Source organism: Neolamprologus multifasciatus, chromosome 3 (assembly GCF_963576455.1).
Source record: "Neolamprologus multifasciatus chromosome 3, fNeoMul1.2, whole genome shotgun sequence".
Lineage (NCBI taxonomy): Eukaryota > Metazoa > Chordata > Actinopteri > Cichliformes > Cichlidae > Neolamprologus > Neolamprologus multifasciatus.
Window position 1 is genome coordinate 46,481,713 of NC_140441.1, and position 20,306 is coordinate 46,502,018.

General features: G+C 43.9%; 1 protein-coding gene and 1 long non-coding RNA gene across 8 annotated transcripts; both read right to left on the reverse strand.

Moving 5' to 3' along the window:
- Positions 1 to 1,597: 1,597 nt before the first annotated feature.
- LOC146523678 (phosphatidylinositol-3-phosphate phosphatase MTMR1-like) lies at positions 1,598 to 18,491 on the reverse strand. 7 transcript variants are annotated; one of them, XM_085153979.1, is made up of 19 exons: positions 18,076 to 18,491; positions 16,318 to 16,423; positions 16,209 to 16,232; positions 10,941 to 11,006; positions 9,655 to 9,742; positions 9,483 to 9,577; positions 9,299 to 9,406; positions 9,022 to 9,120; positions 8,684 to 8,767; positions 8,385 to 8,534; positions 6,801 to 6,989; positions 6,469 to 6,654; positions 6,212 to 6,370; positions 6,083 to 6,130; positions 4,268 to 4,360; positions 4,065 to 4,178; positions 3,949 to 3,992; positions 3,729 to 3,861; positions 1,598 to 1,794 (listed from the first exon to the last, which is right to left on the reverse strand). In XM_085153979.1, exons 1-19 carry the CDS (start codon positions 18,180 to 18,182, stop codon positions 1,633 to 1,635), a joined length of 2,055 nt encoding a protein of 684 aa, XP_085010105.1. In that variant the 5' UTR covers positions 18,183 to 18,491; the 3' UTR covers positions 1,598 to 1,632. The 7 variants fall into 7 exon arrangements, with proteins under 7 accessions (XP_085010105.1, XP_085010104.1, XP_085010107.1 ...); XM_085153978.1 differs by having other exon boundaries at positions 10,941 to 11,009; XM_085153981.1 differs by lacking the exon at positions 16,209 to 16,232.
- On the reverse strand, positions 2,599 to 3,722 carry LOC146523679 (uncharacterized). Its single transcript, XR_014873108.1, has 2 exons — positions 2,887 to 3,722; positions 2,599 to 2,829 (listed from the first exon to the last, which is right to left on the reverse strand). It is a non-coding gene; the product is annotated as an uncharacterized LOC146523679 (long non-coding RNA).
- Positions 18,492 to 20,306: the final 1,815 nt, after the last annotated feature.

Sequence of the window (20,306 nt, forward strand, 5' to 3'; positions counted from 1 at the left end):
AGCATGAGCCGCTTTTATTACCTCCCAGCTGGACTATTATAACTCCTTATATGTTGGAGTTAGTCGGACCTGCCTCGCAAGACTGCAATTGGTCGAAAATGCTGCAGCTCGTCTTCTGACACGAACTAAAAGACGTGAACATATTTCCCCGATGCTCGCCGTTCACTTCAGAATTGATTTTAAAATACTATTGTCGACTTACATGGACACGCTCCTGGGTATTTGTCTGACCTCTTGCAGCCTTATGCGCCCTCTAGATCTCTTAGATCAAATGATTTCTTGCTTTTAGCCGCACCAGGGTCGAGGCTGGTTCACAGAGGCCATCGAGGGTTCGTAGCCCCTAAATGTACCCCTACACATCAGACGGGCTCCTACTGTCAGTCTTTTCCAATCTCATCTAAAAACACATTTGTATTCACTGGCTTTTCACACAGTACGAGCTGTTTGATACTATTTTGTATTTCTGTACAGCACTTTGGTCAGCAGTGCTGTTGTATTTAAATGTGTAAATAAGAACTATAACGATACAAAAGCACAAAATCAATCAATTACGATCACATTAACAGCTGCTGTCTGTCGTGTTTCCTTTTTATTCTTAAGCTGCTGTGTGTAATGTTTCTGCAACATCAGTTTGTCAGGAGTGTGTGAAGCTACACAGGGTGGCAGACCCACTGCACACTATTCCACATTTAAGGCCTTCATAATGACACATATTGTGTTCCATATAAGAGTAAAATATGAATAAAAAGTCTTATTTGCCAGGTTCACTGATTCTGAAGCAAACTGAGACAGAGCAGCATGAACATGCATACAGTCGTACGTGAGGGGCGTGCATTGCAAACACGTGTTGAAGGATGTGACCTGGGACGTGTTGTTTCACAGAGACGCAACAGAAACACAAAGACAAAAATAGTTTATTTAAGACAAAGAAGTTGATATGTGTAAAAAATAAAAAGGAAACAGAGCAGTCTCTGCATGCAGACCCACGTTGGTCCCTGTGTTTGTAAGCAGAGAATAGATCTGGTCCATGAACTGTGTGGTAGAGCTGGAAAATCAAACAGCTGTAGCTGTTATCTTCTTTAGAGTTTAATAATTTTACAGTTTCCGTTCGTAACTGTCTTCATTACAAATCAATAACATTACCAGCGTGTTCAGCAGTGCACGTGACTCGTCAGAGCAGCAGAGCCCTAAAACCAACAACACATCATATAAAAATCTGCACGTAGAGCCTTAAACCACAAACAAACTCTGAATAAGAATATTTTTTATTTTTCATGCTTTGCATTCACATAATTAGTTTTAAGGTTGAATTGGTGCAACATCCACAGAGTGCAACAAGAAAATGAACCCAAATCCCTTTATATTAACATGTTTCCTAACATGCTTTGGTTGAACAGTAGAAAAAATGCACGATCTTGTGAAGTGCAATAAAAATAATATAAATATAGTTAATAGGACGCTTCGGTTAGGTCTAGTTTAAAACATTTTCTAAATGCTTTTTTAATTTTACAAATATCTCGACGAGTTATTTTATTTTTCTCAAATGGAAATGTCGATAAAAATATCAGTCAATTAGTATTTTGGTGTAACTTTGTTAAAACACATAAAAGCAGTCGTGTGTGGCCGTCCGAGTCACACAGCCGTGTGCAGCGGGGTTCCTGCGGTGTGTGTCGGGGAGTGGTCCGAGGAGGACGACAGGGAGTGGGATGAAGCCTCTCTTTGCAGCTCCTCCACCCTCCTCTGGAGCTCTGCTCTCAGGATCAGCAGATCCTTCAGAGTCTGGTGCACTGGTACCTGAAACACAATCACAGCGTGAGGAGCTTCAGTCTTTCTCCAGCAGTCCTCGTAGACTCAGCTCGGCACAGCTGAGACTCTTACTGTGAGTAAGTGTCTGCTGTTTGTGAGCGAACTCCTACACCACAGGTGTCGAACTCCAGGCCTCGAGGGCCGGTGTCCTGCAGGTTTTAGATGTGTCCTTGATCCAACACAGCTGATTCAAATGGCTAAATGACCTCCTCAACATGTCTTGAAGTTCTCCAGAAGCCTGATAATGACCTAATCATTTGATTGAGGTGTGTTGACTCAGGGTGAGATCTAAAACCTGCAGGACACCGGCCCTCGAGGCCTGGAGTGCGACACCTCTGTCCTACACCATCAGGAGCTAAGCAGCCAGAACTGAATAGAAAAGAAGATGTTTTCTTCTCTGTATTATAAAAATAAGCTCCTTCATCTGGGATTATTTGATCAAATATATCAGTTTAGCAACAGATCAAAGCAGACTGTAGCATGGGCGAGTAACAGTTGTGCAAATATAGCGCTCTGACCTAGAAACTTCTAATCGTCCACACTGTGAATGTTTTACCTTCTCTTAAGGTCACTGTAGCTCAGGACACAGAGTCGTATACTAATCAGAAGGCTGCTGGTTTGATGCTGCTTCAATCTGCATGTCAAGAAACTACCCGCAAGGCTCCCTGTGATGCATCCACTGAAGTGTAAATAGATACAAATGAAAAGTGCATTGGATGGGAGTGTCTCTATCTCTAAATGTTGAAGTTAAACTGAGATCTAGCAGCAGTGTGGAGGCGCATTCATTTACAGGCTTGTTCAGGGATTCTGTTTATAATCATAAGGCTCATATCTGGTGTATGTAGAGGTCGTCCAAAAACAACGTGGGCTTTACAGATAACTGGGAAACTTTCTGGTGGAAACCTCGTCCTGTTAGGGGAGATCCGACTGGAGCAGCTCGCTTTCTACAAATCTGGGCAAATTTATCAAATCCCCCAAAACGTGAGAATCCAGAGTCTGGACCAGGAAGCCTCTCTGCAGCCTCTCTCCTGTTATCCCCCCAGAAGCCCATCCCCTTAGAGACTGCGTCAGCTCCCAGACCACCAAAAAATAAAACCAACAATCAACAAAAATGATTTAAACACAAAAAAAACACAAAGAATGAACATTATTATAATTGTGGTATGAAGGACCCAAGAGTGTTGTAGGCACGTGGATGTTTATCTTCCCTTCTCTCATCAGGTCCCGTGTCCTGTGTCCCTGCATGACCAGGTGACTGAGAGCAGCTGTGTGGCTCAGCTTCCCCTGAACCACACCCTGACACCACTGCTCCACCCCTCCCCTGCAGCTGAGCCACAAAAACAACATCCACAACTGCACCAAAGAGTAAAACAGTGAAATATAGACTATTAGACATTAGTTCTCTATCATATTCAGACTCCACTCTCCAGAGATTCTCACTCAGAGAACCAAGGTCACAATGTAACCGTACGCTCTCTGTTGCTCGGTTCCTGTTAGTACCATCCATCCATCCATTCGCTTCCACTTATCCTTTTCAGGGTCGCGGGGGGCGCTGGAGCCTATCCCAGCTGTCATAGGGCGAGAGGCGGGGTACACCCTGGACAGGTCGCCAATCTGTCGCAGGGCCAACACACAGGGACAGACAACCATTCACACTCACATTCACTCGCACATTCACACCTAATGGCAATTTGGATTTTCCAATTAACCTATCCCCACAAGCTGTTAGTACATGAATCAATAATTGATCAACCCGCGACCCTGACAAGCAGAAGCAGAAGTGGGTGGATGGATGACTAAATCCATCATGAGAGCTTTCTTGTAGATCTTGTTTTTGTTACCTGTTGTTTTTAACATTTATCTGTGGTGAACATCTCAGCCCTAACCAGACTCCTTCACCAGCTAGTGCACATGCAGCGTACCTGTGGCCTCATGCGTGGGTTCCAGCGGGCATAGTAACTGGTCCAAAGCTCCAGGTGTCTGGGCGAAACCATCGGGTAGAGAACGTGGTTCTCGTAGTCCACGTAGAAGGGGTTGGTGAAGTCCTCGGGCTGGCTGTCAGGTAACAGCATCAACCAGTTAAAACCTTTCAGTAATCTTGTCCACTCACACTTAACATAACCAGCGAGGCCATTAACGTACCTGTTGATGTACGACCAGAGAGACACAGTCTTGGCTGGAACCTCCTGCACGAAACAAAGTTAGACTTTCAGCTGAAACAGCTTCATTGACCCTGTTGCATCAGGACATGAACGTACCTGGTTGGCCCGCTCCTGTTCACTGCTGTAGAGGAATGTACCAAACAGACAGCTGTACAGATGGTCCAGCACGGTGATCAGGAAGAGCTCGTTGAACTCAAAGGCTGCTGGGAACTGCGGTCAGAACGAGAAATGATGTAAATACGTACACACAAAGACAACGAACACAATATGTGCTGTTGAAGCCGGAGTCCAGGACCGACCTGTCGAGTCATCTGCCAGACGCAGTCGATAAACTGGACGAACAGAGGCGAGCGCTCTGAGTTAGCATGGTTCTCATCACCGTGGCCCACGCGCTTTAACACAGGGGGAAAGTAGTTATAAGTATTTGTTCAGCCTGCCTGACGTCGTTTCAAATCTTCATATTTCTTACATCTGATATGTTTAATATGAAACTAGACTCCTGCATCATTTCTGAGCTTTTACACAGAAATATACAACCAAGCAAAAGTGTGGATGTTGTTCCTTTATTTTCATGAGTGTTTACACTGTAGATTCTCACTGAAGGCATCAGAACTATGAATGAACACATGTGGAATCTGTAATAACACAAAAGTGTGAAATAACTCAAAACATGTTTGATATTTCAGATTCTTCCAAACACCCTTTGCTTTGATTCCTGCTTCGCTCACTCTTGGCGTTCTCTCCATGAGCTTCATGAGGTCGTCTCCTGAAATGGTTTCCAACAGTCTTGAAGGAGTTCAGAGATGCTGAGCACTTGTTGGTCCTTTGCCTTCACTCTGAGCTCCATCTCATCCCAAACCATCTCCACTGGGTTTAGGTCAGGTGACTGTGGAGGCCAGGACCATCTGGTCAGCACTCCATCACTCTCCTTCTTGGTCAAACAGCCCTGACACAGCCTGGAGGTGTGTTTGGGGTCATTGTGCTGTTAAAAATAAATGATGGGATGCATGTGGCTGCAGGATGCTGTGGTAGCCATGATGGTTCAGTGCACCATGCTTCACAGTGGGAACCATGCATGTAGAGACCATCGTTCACCTTTTCTCCGTCACACAAAGACACGGCAGGTGGAACCAAAGATCTCAGATTTGGACCCATCAGACCAAAGCACAGATGTCCTCTGGTCTAATGTCCACTCCTTGTGTTTCTCAGCAGCTGTTTGACCATAAAGGCCTGATTCACACAGTCTCCTCTGAACATGCAGAGATGTGTCTGCTACTGGAGCTCTGTGTGGCATCTATCTGGGCTCTGATCTGAGCTGCTGTGATTTCTGAGGCTGGTGACTCGGATGAATGTATCCTCAGCAGCAGAGGGGACTCCTGCTCTTCCTTTCCTGGGGCGTCCTCATGTGAGACAGTTTCATCGTGGTCTTGATGGTTTTTGTGACAGCACTTGGGGACACATTCAAAGCACAACACACCTGATGGTCCCAACCTCATTAAGAAGGCAAGAAACTCAACAAATGAGCCCTGACAGGCACACCTGTGAGGGGAAACACGTCAGGTGACGACAGCATGAAGCTCACAGAGAAGGCCGAGGGTTTGCAGCGCTGCCAACAAAGCAAAGGCTGGAACCTAAAATATAAAACATATCAATTTTTCCTTTGCTCTGCATCTGCCGTTCAGTTTCCTGCCCTATTTTCAAATTATTAATTAGTATTATTAATTAATTTTGCAAACTATCTGACAGACTTCTAACTGTGGAGCTGGCGAGGTAAAGAATGCCTAACGTTGAGTCGTATCGTTTGCTTTCTCATATACTGCTTCCTTAACAACAAGGCATGCATATTTAATATGGTGCAGATTTTTACGACAGATCTTCTCGTAAGTATTTCTCCTCCTGGAATCTCTGCATGTGAAGCAAATGCATCACTGCACCACCAACTTGTTTACATATGCAGCGACACTGGAGCGAATACATGAAAAGCAAAGGCTCGTGAATGTACTTCATTCCAGGTAACTATGTAAATGACTGCATGTTGAGGCCAGATTATGTTGTTATGTAAAAAATAGGGATATAAAGCAAACCAACAAATATTATATGTAGCAGACTCTTACAGCAGCAAACTTGTGTCCAAAACTAATCCACTCCTTCTCCACTAAAACCTGCAAACACAAGCATATATATGTTTAGTACGTTACTACATGCAAAGATGAGGTTTGGAGTGTGTAGTTGGTGTGTGTCACCTGGAAGCCTCTCAGTGTGCGATAGTAACTGTCCAGCATCAGCATGGACAGAGAGGTGAGCTGGGCTGTCCTGTCCCAGCCGTCGCTGCAGTGAACCACCACCGACGTCTTCCCAGACTCCAGCTTATCAGCTACCTTTGCTGCTCCTGCTAACAACAGCTAAACACAACAGGGCCGTGTGGTTAAGATCTATTCTTTGCATAAGGAAACAGCTCGTTCCTTCTTTTATGTGGCGGGCGGGCGTTTGTGTAGTTTACCCGTATGTACTCCAGCCAGTGCGTCTGGTCGATGAAGGAGTGCCAGTGGGCTTCGTCTATGGTAGGATAAACGACATCCTTCATCTTCCTGAGAGACTCCCTCATCACATGAATGTTTGGAATTTCCAGGAAGTTTAGCTCTACGTTGGGGTAGAAACTCTCACTTTCATACCCTCCATCCTTTCCCTGCATGTGATGGAGGCGGAGGCCAGGGCGGAGGAGTCCAAAAGAAAAAGAGATTTCAGTGTTAATAAGTGACGTAAGGGTGAGCAGTGATGAACCATGAGAAGCATGTCTCTATAGCAGCGTGGTTAAAACACTCTGTGCTGAACCTTGTTGGTGACGGCCACGCTGCTCTGTCGGGCATCAAAGATGGTGAGCTTGTGGGACTGAGCGTTGGCGTCCATGATGATTTGGAGAAAGCGTTCGTCTTCTTTACAGCGACGGTCTGACGGCCCAACTAGCGGCTGGCTACAGCGTACAATGGTGGCCTGAGACTCGGGGTGGATCCAGGACAAGACCTGCGAGCAGGAAGAGCAAGACCAGCTCAAGCGAGCCAAACACACTGAGCACAGCACGAGGAAACAGCTTGGACAGAATCTAAGCTAACATTCATTTTGTGTGATCCCATAAATACTAAAGTTACAAAGCAAGATGTATGGCTAACTGTCAGTGTTGGGAAGGTTACTCCATTACAGATTACAGAATACAGAATACATGCCCCAAAATGTATTCTGTAACGTATTCCGTTACGTTACTCAATGAGAGTAACGTATTCTGAATACTTTGGATTACTTAATATATTATCATGCTGTTTACAACTACGTGAATGTTCTATTGCTGTGATTTATTACTGTTACTGAAGGTCCGCGGCTCCGAACCGTAGTAAAGGGACCTCTGGCTAATACGGTGGGTTCGTGTCGGGCTCGTAGCTGAAAACTAGCTTTACTTTGTTGTCTGGGTCACTTTGCTAGCGAGAGACAGAGAGAGGCGTTGAAAGGCTGCTCCAACGGAACTTATTGTTTTTGGAGGAAAACACGAACACGGTGTACAGTCGAGTCTTAATAGCTTACTTACAGCTGGGCTCGTCAGGCTCTCTTCTTGGCTGCAGTGGTTATTATTATATTTACATGCTTCCAGCTCCCGTTTCTGCTCGATGACAGCTCGTACTTTTCTTTTTTCTCCCTCCCTCGCTCACAGACACATAACGTGTATGGCAGTCCATTCTCCCTGCAGCACAGACTACACTGCCTATGATGCTACATTCTTTAGAGCCTGTAGCATTCTGCCTGTTAGCTTAGCACAACAACAACAAAAAAGGCCTCTCTCACCCAGGAAACACGAGAGAGAGCGTCACCCTGTAACCATGGCAACCGTAACGCTGCCACCTGGAACAACAGAACGTAGCTGTCAAACAAAACCCAAACAGTCCTGACCCGCCACAATATGAAACAGGGAAGTACCGCCGTGTAATCCATTTATTTCAACAAAGTAACTGTATTCTAAATACCACCTTTTTAAACGGTAACTGTAACGGAATACAGTTACTCATATTTTGTATTTTAAATACGTAACGGCGGTACATGTATTCCATTACTCCCCAACACTGCTAACTGACAAGTCATTAGCCAATGAACCGGCAAAATGCACAAATGGGAGAGAGAGCCAGAGAATGAAAAACAGGTGAGTAAAGAAGAAACGATCAGTGCATCGCGGGAAGCTTGCAGCAGCCTATTGCAGCGTAACATCAGGGAGGTTTAGGGTCAGCTAATCCAGCCCTAACTATATAGTTAATCTTAAAAGTAGAGACGCTGTCTGTCCCTCGAATCCAAACTGGGAGCTGGGAGCCTGGAGGCTCTGCCTCCCGTTCTACTCTGAGATAAAGAGCAAAGCCTCAGATATGTGCTCAGACTGACCGGTATACGGTGCTTGGCTCTGAACACAGCCACTCGTTTGATGTCTTCATCTGTGATGTTGGTGGGGATGACCAGGATGGAAGGATACGTGTCACATAGCTCATAGGTGCTGTTCATCTTACTGATGGTCCAGCTCTCATTAGGCAGCCCCTGACAAAAGACATGCAAGCAGAGATATAGACACATAAAATGTTCAGGATGCTGGAAAAGTAAGTGCTATTAAAAAAGAAACAGAGAAACATTTTGCAACAAATGAGGTTAACTGGCAAGTCGTAGAGTAACGGCGCCCGTGGAGTTACCTGACGTCTGTATTCTGCTGCTGGGTCATACACCTTCCAGCCGTCCACAGGAAACTGCTCTTTGTACAGGAAGGCAAACAAGGGCTGCCAGAGGAAGTCACAGTTACAGTATTAGTCATGCAGATGTAACAAACGGTAGTTTTTACTATAATCGGCCTCACTCACGACCAGTTTGCCTTATGGGACGAACCAAAAGCCTTCTACAGTTAACTGTCAAACTCCTCGCTATCCTCCAACCTTTGCTGCTCTTTATCATTTTGTATGTTGGTGCATGTGTCTGCTATCTGTCACTGTATGTTGTGAGGCAGTTAAAAGCAGGACAAGATAATTAAACTGACCAGACTGTGGGACAGAGGAAAGGCATGTTTGGTCAGCACCTCCACCACGTCCGGCTGGTTCTCCTCCATCTTATAGGCAAACCTGGGACTCCTCATGTCCTGAAGCACGAAGCAGGAAACTGCTCACTCAGCAGACTCGCCAAAATAAGACATTTGCACATTTTCTGGGTTTTTTTTTTTATTGCTGTTAACTAAAAATGCCTATAAGATGTTAGATGACGTGTTTTAACACATATAATCATGCATTTGTGTGACAGCTTGTGTATTAAAGCGGTACCTTGCAGACCAGCTCCAGTCCCTTGTTGTTCTGTCCTTGGTTGGGAACACTGATAGATTCGATCCTGCTGATGACTCCCAGGTTCACATCCAGAATGAAGGGAGAGTCCTGAATGGACACACACTAACATGAACACACTGGTGCAGATGGAGAGTGCTACAGCACTTCTGATAATCGAGCAGACCTTTTCCACACTGATGAAGTACAGCTTGTAGTCTGTGATGGTCAAAGTCCCAGTAACCAGACCGCTGAATGGGCAAATGTACATCACATCCTTGACTGTAGGAAAAGAAAAGCGCTGATTACACAGGTGTATTTGCATGACTGGACACACATAGAGACTAGAATGAAGGTACCTGTAGTTTGGATGGTCTCTCCAGGGAGCAGAGGAACCTGGTTCTGGAACATTTTGACCTGTGCTCCGTATCTCAGACCTGGGAGGGTCTGCAAAGATCACAGATCACTCAGTGGGACCACTACACACCTGTTTTATGCTAGCTAGTACTTGCAGACACCTCGTTATCAAGCCTGTAATGAAGAGCTATTTTGCTACTGTTGCAAAATAAACTCATCAAAGTGTTAGAACAATAATTCCTTTTTGCTAAAGCTTATAGTTAGAGCTGGATCCGCCCTTAGTTATGCTGCTATAGGTGTAGGCTGCCGGTGGATTCCCATGATGCACTGGGTGTTTCTTCTTCACTCACTAAAGCTGTGTCCCAAAGTGCTCCAACGTTTTCGGAGACATCTTACCCACCAGCTCGATAGCTAGCCGGGGTTCAATGGTCACTCGAGCCGGCAAGAACTGCAAAATCCCTGCACGTCGTTTTCAGACTCCCGCCGTGTTTCGCTACTCAGGTTAAACATGATATATCAGTCACTTAGAGAACTTAAAAATGTTAATGTTTGGCTTTTTTCAGTATTTTATTTGTTCGTGAGTGAATCAGTTTGGCTGAGATTAAAGTTATAGTTTTTATACAGCTGAATAAACGTCAAAAGAGACCGTCGAGAGTTTACTCCAGCGTCCTGTTATATTTTAGATAGCAAGGAGCAGACGGCAGAGTTTATTAAACTCCACCGAGACAGCTAGTGTTGCAAAACTGAAGGCTAGATCGTCCAATTTCAAAGCTGTGCACTTCCGGCCTCCTCGGTCTACTTGGAAAGTACTGCAAAGGATGCATCCTAGGTTTTGGGACACAGCTTATGTGTTAATAGGCCTCTCTGCACTGAATCCACAGCATGTCTTTATCCTGTCTTCCTTTTCTCACCCCAACCGGTCGCAACAGATGGCCCCGCCCCTCCCTGAGCCTGGTTCTGCTGGAGGTTTCTTCCTGTTAAAAGGGAGTTTTTCCTTCCCACTATCGCCAAAGTGCTGCTCATAGGGGGTCATATGATTGTTCAACAATACTGGTTTTAATGTTTTGTCTGATTCTTAATCAGGACCTGGCTACCACACACATTCTGCATTTCCAAGAATACAAATCAGTGACATCTTTTATAAGACCCTCCCTGACTGTTGTACATATCATTTTGCCAGGATAGCTCAGCAGCACTAAGGGAAAGAAGAGTGAATGGAAAGGATGAAGCAGGCAGGCCAACAGAGCGAGGAGCAAGAAAACTGAAGAAAAGTAAGAGACAGACTTGCCGAAGCATTGGAAGGATGCTCAGAGTCAATGTCTCCATGGTAACAAAGCCCTTCATCCTGTGAATCCTGCTGCAGGGAAAAGCCAGCATGAAGACAGTGAGACAAAGAGACAGAGAGAGATTATATAGTAAAAGGACACGCTTATAGACTGAAAGATGTAGTTGCTATGTGTTTGAAGATGTGACGACACAAGTGCATCACTCCCTTTGAGAGGGCGGTACAAAACAAAGTCTAGCTCGTGTGAAATCGATGAGCACAGAATTATTGGGTCGTCTATGAAAAAGGTTTAAAGTAGGTTTGTCAAGTTTCCCAAGTGTTGTTAAACAGCAGGGAGTTTTTAACAGGGTTTCCAAACATCTGAGGTTTATATGATGGATGTGCACACCATGTCCCCTTTCACACAGAAACAAAATAATTTCACAAAGTCAAAAATATTAGCTCCCCTGATGCTAATGAGGACTCGTTCGTTAGTGCTTTTCTAGTCTACGTGAGCACTCAAAGCATCCCTCGTTCTCCAATCACGTTTTACCTCTGACAGATGCAATAAAGAGCAAGTTGGGGTTTAATAACATCGATCATGTTAAGCAGGCCGCCTGGAATCATTCTGTTGTTTTAGCTGTAAAGGTGTCATAAAATCATCTGAGAGTTTTTGTCCCCTTTGTCAGGAACAATGTTCCCTCTAATTTTTCACGTGTCTGAGCGAACACACAAACTCCCTGAGCGATCCCTTGGACCACTGTGAGCAACAGCAGACGTGTGCACTGTGGTCACGCCAGCGTTTACATTTATGTTAGACTACTTTTAATTAACTGCTTTAGCCCATTTACAATGAAAATGTAAAAAAAAAAATCTAGTCATTGACCTGTGTAGTATGTTAACACTATTGGAAGTAAAAAATAACTTTTCGAAAACACAACTTTCTTTTCTTTCTTTTATTTTTATAAAGCTTTGACTTATTATGAGTCTGTGGTCTGGGAGAGAGTCCTGTAACTCTCTGTCTGCAAAATATAGTACATAATGACCAATGATGGGCAATTAATTATATAGTTACTTCTTCAAAAAAGTAACTGAGTTATGCAAACAACAACGTTTTTTGCAGCCATTTTTTTTAATGCAGCCAAGGCGTTTTTTAAATAAACATTTCAAACTATTTACAGAACAATCAGCTGTTCTGCATCAAATCTGATGCCACACAAATTATTTGTGCCACTCCAAAAAATAATTTCTGTCCACTATGAGATGAAGGAGAACAACAGCCTGATACCTGCAGGCCTGACAACAGGAGATGTATCACTGCTGTAACACCTGTAACATTCAGCAGTCGCCTCATTGTTCTGACACACACAACAAAACTACACTACACACTCACTACACAAGATTTGCGCTAAACGTCTCAAATCTCTCACATCTCAAAACACCGCCGTCACTCCTAAAACTTCCCCCCGTTTCTTAACAACTAGATGCCACGTTGCCATACCATTTTTTGATTGGTCGACATGGTACTTTTTTCAACCAATAGGAAAAGGGTGGGGGTTTTGTTTTTGCTCACAGGCTTTCGAGCGCTTTCCTTATAAAACGCAGTTTTTACCGTTTCTTCCCGCAGTAAATATAAATAACGACAGTATTCAGGAAGGAAACCAAGTGCAGATATTTTTATCACAACTCTGGTTTTACGTGGCCGATCAACACAATTTAAAAACTGGTATAAAGTCCACACTTTGTCCGTCAGTTGTTCCGTCTGTCCTGCTCACATCTCCAATGGTTGTACATGTTGTCATTAACGTGGCTTTGACATCAGCCACGCCGCTTTGCTCGCTAAAACGCTGGTGTCGGCACATAAGGACGCTGTCATAGCCTGTCAGCGACGTTGATTAGCTGCGTATACACATTATTGGCTGGACTATGGGATAAGGAGGCATCGTTCTAATCCCATATGGGAGCAGCCAGTCACTTACTGACTAACACTGCAAAACAGAATTGTTGAAGTATTAATTTTAATTTCAATTCAGGTTTGATTTTTTGTGCGCAGAGACCGTGCCAGCAGTGCGCACGTGCGCAGCTTAGAGGGGGTCAGGAGGACTACTTCTTTCAACATCTGGTAGTTGTGTTGCTCTACTGTAAACTATAAGAGTGTTATCAGGGATAATAAGAGAAAAACACAAATATTTGACAGTTTATATTGAATGAGGCTCTCAGAATGTGCACGAATAAAAGATTTAGAACAGCCAAAAAGTATGAACTGTTAAACACTGAAAAACCACAAGTATGTGACCTTTGACCCTGTGGTGTGTATTTGTGCATCTCTTTTTTTCTAAATAATTCCAGGCATTTTGGTAGAGCTCCAAGAAGCACTTCCTGTCAAGCTTGAACCGCAGGCCTAACGACCCCACTCTGCTCCGCCTGTGTGGTGGATGCACTTCCACCAGAACTTCCCGACCACAAACCACTTTTAAATCACATCTCAAAACTCATCTATTCAGAATTGTATACTTAGTCCATTTTTACTTTGCTCAGCTTTTATACTTTCATGCTTGTTTTTTTTCTTATTTACTTTATGTCTAAACTTTATTTTGCCATGTTTTTTTTACATTGTATTGTTGCTATTGTAAGGTGACCTTGAGGCTCTTAAAGGCACCTATAGATAAAATGTATTATTATTGTTATTATAACAAACCAGACCTAAGTTTGCTCAGAAGCTTCACAGATCCATTCAGGATTCCTTCCACCCACTGGCATGATTCCCAGTCCCAGAAACACTGAATTATTCCCACAGCTTGATGCTCCCACCACTGCGACGGCCTTCACATGCAAACACTGTTTGGTAACTTTAATGCCCCCAATGGGAAATTGATTTGCAGCCAATCCACTCATCAAACAACATCGTGTTACAAAACAACCCCCACTTTAATTAGATTTTCTTATTGAGGCGCTGCAGTTCGTCTGGTTGGTTTCTTTCTCTGTAGTGGAGTCAGTTTCAGACTTAATTAAGAATGAAAAAAGAAAGATGAAGAAAGGCAGAGAGGGATCAAACAGGAAGTACAGTGAGCAGAGAGGAGCAGCAGCTCTGGTCTGTCTGCAGCAGGAGGCTGATTTGGTTACACACTGTCACACAGTAACAAACTGCTCAAATTTGCATCGCATGCAAAATTTATTCAGAGCGCGTCCTAAAGCCGTTACAGGTATTCGTCTAATTTGAATATTTGCTGTATCACAAGAATCACAGTCAAGAGGCAGCTGTTGCTTTATCCCAGGCTACAAAACTCCTGTGTGTGCAGTACGCTTGTGTTGTAAATGTGTTGAAAGGACAACAACTCTTACCCTGCGATTCAGCTTCTTGGACACCTGGAGGTTAAACACACCACATGGACATGAAATGGAAAGCACTAAGGTGACACTCTGGTTTCAACCCAAAGGTTATCTTTAATGTGTGGCACATCAGTCTGTGTTTATAACAGAAGGATGCAAATAGACAAGCGCGCAGAAGCAACCTCCAAACAGTGAGCTTCGAAATTCAAGCAGAGACGACAAGTGACAAACAGCCGATACAAGTTCAGACAAGCTGCAGGAAAGCTGCGAAGTCAGTGAAGTCTGTGCTACTCTGGTTACATTTCTCAAGACTGTGATAAGTTGCTGGAAATGCAACTTTTCAAAGAAATAACACAACTAACACTGTTCAGCTCAAAGTTTTCAGCAGCTATAAGCACAGAGTTTGGTTCCAATCTGGATTTCGGGATGAGAAACTCCAGTTCTCTGAATATTGGTCAGCCTTATTGCTCAGGTGCAACGTAGTAGCTGTAGAAGATGTAGTGAGGTGTTGAGTAACACTTTTACAACTGCTTTATCATATTTTATCGTCAGCGTTTGCAAAGATCTAATGTTATACAACCGGGGGCCACAGTTTGGTCTCTCTCTGCAGGTCTAGTGTGATGTATTACACTTGCAAACAATACAGCTAAACCCTGCTGTGGGCTGTCAAAAATAACAGATCTATATGAGCAGTAGGGCTGCCACGATTGACTAATTTAATAGTCGACGCGTTGTTTGAAGCTTTGTAAGATCCCAAAAGACGCAGGAATAAGTAGTAGGATTTAAGAGTGTAATAACGGACTGAAACAGAAGATGGCAGCACTGCATGTACAAGGATGCCAGCTGCCGTTAAACGCCGAAGAAGAAACTGTGTCCCAGAATTCATAGCGCGGCACAGCTCAGTTTCCAACAATGGCGGCAGCTAGTTAGTTTTAATATTACTCTTATTATTCTTTCTGGGTCACAAAATAAACATTTAACATATTTTCAGGCGAGAATGTAGCTGTGTAAACCTCAAATATCTGCTCAGTTTATCAAGACACCACATATTTTCAAAAGCGCTCCGACGTTTTCGGAGACGTCTGTTACCCACTAGCTCGATAGCTAGCCGGGGGCAAGGCTCACTAGAGCCGTGAGAACACCGGACTCCCGGCTAATCGTTTTCAAACCCACCGCCGTCTTTCGCTACTCAGGTTAAACATGATATATAAGTCACTTAGATAACTTAAAAATGTTATTGTTTGGCTTTTTTCAGTATTTTATTTGTTCCTGAGTAAATCGGTTTGGCTGAGATTAAAGTTATAGTTTCTACACAGCTGAATAAACGTCAAGCAGACAGCTGATTATCAGAAGTGTGAGATGCTCGAGAATTTACTCCGGTGTCCTGTTATATTTTAGATAGCAAGGAGTTTATTAAACTTCACAGAAACAATCTGCACATTTAATTAAAATTGAATAAACTATCATCTTGTCTTTATTTTTAGTTAGCACAGACCTTAAACACTTAAAGCTGTAAGCTAATGATAGTTATATAACAGCAGATGCTGCTGGTGCAATAAGCTGTACGTTTTACATCCAATGGATGATGATCTGATTAGTCGACTAATAGCAAAAATAATCGGTGACTAGTCGACTATCAAAATAATCCTTTGTGGCAGCCCTAATGAGCAGCATCGTTTAGTTAATAAAGCACATTGCATATAATGTGCAACACATAGAACATTACACCTCTACCTGATCTGAGGTCTAACAGACAAAATTCAATATGAACGAGCCAAAATGCGCCTGGCTACAGAGAGGTGGTTGCAGAGAGCAGGCCGCTGACAGACAGAAGCAGTCGATAACTTGCTCAGTAGCGTCCCTAAACAATCACAGCAGACTTTATCATTCATATGGACTTAACAGACAAAACTAGGCGCCCACACTCAAAGCAGCTCACATGGAGACGTCTCAGAGACTTACCATGAAGTCTGGTCTTCTCCCAGCCTATTAGTTACAGAATACACACTGATGAGAATCACTGCCAGCAGTGTGTGTGTCTGTGTGTCTGTGTGTGCTGTGTGTTATCTACCTTGATGTCCCTGCTCCCAATGTCTGGTTGGACTGATCCTGAGATCTGACTGGAGATTGTGGCTGCAATTAGCTGTTTACACCACTCTACGTGAGAACCTGTTGGACTGAACACAGAGTGAAACAATGAACTGTATATTCAGCTATATTCACGTTTAACATCATCACTGTAAGATGAATGTGTTAAAAAGATAAACATCATCTGTCAGGAAGGACAATGCTCAGCTGACCAACGTTCCCCCAGCTCAAAGAGCAGAATCCCTCTGTAGTAACAATGTTATTAATGCATAACTCTAATATTATTTCAACTGCAAATGATGATTGTTAAGAAAGCCAACACTGCCACTAAAAGCTGCCAGAAATGTTGCTGGACTGAGTCGGCCATCAGACTGACACCAGCCTGCAACTATACGGGGTGAAGCTGCCAATTATATGCAATCTGTCTCTGATATAAACTGCATTGTGATTTCAGTCAGTCCGAGTCAGACTTTTTTGTAGTATTCACAGAGTATTTTCATCCATCCATCCATCCTCATCGGCTTTATCCGAGGCCGGGTTGCGGGGGCAGCAGCCTAAGCAAAGAGGCCCAGACCTCCCTCTCCCCAGCCACCTCCTCCAGCTTATCCGGGGGAACACCAAGGCGTTCCCAGGCCAGCCGAGAGATATAATCTCTCCAGCGTGTCCTGGGTCTGCCTCCTCCCGGTGGGACATGCCTGGAACACCTCACCCAGGAGGCATCCTTGTCAGATGCCCGAACCACCTCAGCTGGCTCCTTTCAATGTGAAGCAGCAGCGGCTCTACTCTGAGCCCCTCCCGGATGGCCGAACTTCTCACCCTATCTCTAAGGGAGAGGCCAGCCACCTTTCGGAGGAAGCTCATTTTCATTTATTTATAAAATGTTGATTTTTGGATGCAAAATTTGATGATACTTTGCTGTTTTGATTTTTCTCCCACTCCTAAGTCAGACGGTACAACGTCCGGTCCCTGAGCTTTGACAGTGGTTGTCTGAGTGATGGAGACATGCGGTCCAGGACGGTCCTGAATATGAAGCCAAGAACAATCAGCTCATATGAAGCTTGTCAGTGACAGAAGATAAGCCAGTGTCTCTGACAGACTCCGTCTGGATTGGAGCAGCTTTGTGGTGGGAATGTCTTGGAATGTTGAGGGGGAGGAGTTACGACTGCGTGACGCTTCCTCCAGTTTTAGTACTATAATGGGGGGATGATATCAGGCGTCAGCATAAAGACTACATAAAGAACATGGTTCCTGCCCAGCACAACACAACTCCACGTTTCAGTGTCGGCATTGTTTCAACAGGAGCAACATTGTAACATTTGTGTGTCATCTCTCCCTCAGGTGGCTGCGCTGCGCATCGCTTCCTCTGAGCGGCAGATACGGATGTGTATCGGCGTCTGCAGGCTGGGTGGCCATATTCCGCCTCATTCCTGTGCATTTCCTATATGCTGTGTTAATCACGTGACCGTGTTGTTTTTGTCAGCTACTGTATCGCTACTGTTGTATGTTGTGGTTCCAAATCGCACTGGGATGAGATGGTAACACACGACATCATTCCGTGATGAGTGTTTGGTCACGTTGGAAAGTTTGTCCCGAGCACTGGTCTGTGGATCGATGCCGAGATGAAGGTGTGAAGAAATACTACTAATATTTCTTGTTACTGGTGTACAGTGGGAAAGCGAGACACGCATAAGTAACAAGCTGGGCATCGACGTCACGTTTTGTCGTTAGCGAGCCTGCTTACCTGTCCAGGGTATCACCGGCTGCCGCGCCGCACGTCGGCGAGCCCCACGGCTTTCTGTTCGCCCCTGCACCGTCCCCAGCGCCGGCTCCTCCGGCCTGTTTCTCCATCTGTCACACAACTGCTTCGTTTCTGGGTCACCGGGGGCGCAGATGGATGGTTTCCTCTGATGCAGACAAGGGATGCGGATGAAACTAAAGCTCGGTGTAATTCCAGTGTCCGCTCCCAGCGGCTGTAATGGATCTTTAAGGATCCGAGCTGTGGAAAGAAACTAATCAGCGGCTCGACAGCGGATCTCACATGCAGCGGTTTCCTCTGCTTTGGTTGTTTGCACTTCCTCTTAGTCGCATCTATACCCGCAGCATTGTTGTTCGCAAACAGTGACGTCGCCACGGCAGTGCTACGGATGCTGTTGCTGGTCCTGACCGACAGGCGTCGCCATTTAGACAAAACTGCCACATCAGCGCAAGAAGAAGAAGAAGTCAACACGGAAAGAAGAAAAATGCCACGAGAGGATGTGGTTATCAAAAACATGTTCATCAAATAATAACACAATACAAAAAACACACGAATAAATAAATAACCTCATATTGTATCTTAAATGAACCTGTCTGAATTTACCACATATAGGACTGCTGGTAGAAACGGGGGTAACTGCTTAAAGGATGTTTCATATCATCTTTAAATGCAGAAAAGTTGGAGCAGCCGCAAAAAATCTACATCCTTAAATAAAATATTAGAACAAGATTCTGTCACAGGTATTCTTCAAGACCAATAATAAACATAGGATGCACTGATACAGCATGTATACAGCATATATATATGAAGAAAATATCTTCTTGAGTTCATTTATTTATTTTTTACAAAAACTCTAAGCTTTACTAACATCAACCTGAAAAATTCATCACCCTGATAATTAACAGTAATTGTCTACTATGAACTACTTTCTTTATGGGTAATAAATGAAATGACAATTAATTGGTTTTCACTTTTTCTCCACACTTGAAAAATCTATGAAAGGATATTTTTTCCTTTTTTACAGGAAGAGGAAAACATGCTTTTGTAACTGGTAATCTCACGATTCTTTTAAACACCTGTGCTGTCTGGCAGGTTTAGCAGGTACAATCATGGTCTGGATGCTTTTTTTGTGCCAAACACATTTGCTTTCCAAGAGGAGACTCGCTGTAGACTCCTCCATCTTTTTGTTTTATATATGTATTTTATTTGATTATTTGTTGGTGAAAGAAAAAGGCAGAGGAACAGGAACATATGCAATCATAAATCATAATCAATCATCAGCCTGCAGCCTGGGCTGTCCTGGTGCCACGTGCACTTGACACCTCTTTGTTCAAACATGGTGTTTGTTGTGTTTTACACACAAGTCCCTCAACAGAACACTGCTCGGGTTCACATCACCTCCCTTCAGGTCTCATTGCTGTTGTCCACATGAGTGTTGAAGTCTTCCATTAGGATGAAAGAGTCCCCAGGTGGAGCACTCTCCAGTTGTGTTTGAGTGCTCAGAGTAGAGAAGCGCTATAAAACAGACCACTGACCTTCCCTCAGTGCGCAGTTAGGCAGAGAGCCTGCTGTGCTGTTGTTCTGACTGACTGACGGTAGGGGGCAGTGTTTTCTCCAGTAGGCACCATTCTTTTAGAAATATTCATGTTGCATTAACATTGTGTGACGCTTTGCTGAATTGTTATTTCTTTTTGACACTAATTTGTACAGTCAAGCACATGATTATTCATAGCCCGGGCAAATTTTGACTTAAAGTTACTTTTATTCAACAAGCAAGTTTTTTTCTTCTTTTTTTTTTTGGACCGGAAATGACACAGGTGTCTCCCAAAAGATAAGACTGTACAAGATGCATCATTGTGAGAAAAAAAAAAAAAATCTCAGCTTTTATTTACATTTGAGCAAAAAGTATCAAGTCCAGAATTATTCATACCCCTCTCAATAATCAATAGAAAAGCCTTTATGGGGTATTACTGCAATCAAACGCTTACTGTAAGTGCAGAGCAGCGTTTTGCACGTCTCCACAGCTATTTTTGCTCATGCATCTTTAGCAATGAGCTCCAAATCTTTCAGATTGGAGGGTCTTCTTCTTTTCACCTCTCTCACTGTCCTCCTGGCCAGCACACGTATCACTTTGGGCTTCCGACCGCGTCCTCTGAGATTTTCCACAGTGTGGAACATCTTGTACTTTTTAATAATACTTTGCACTATAGCCACTG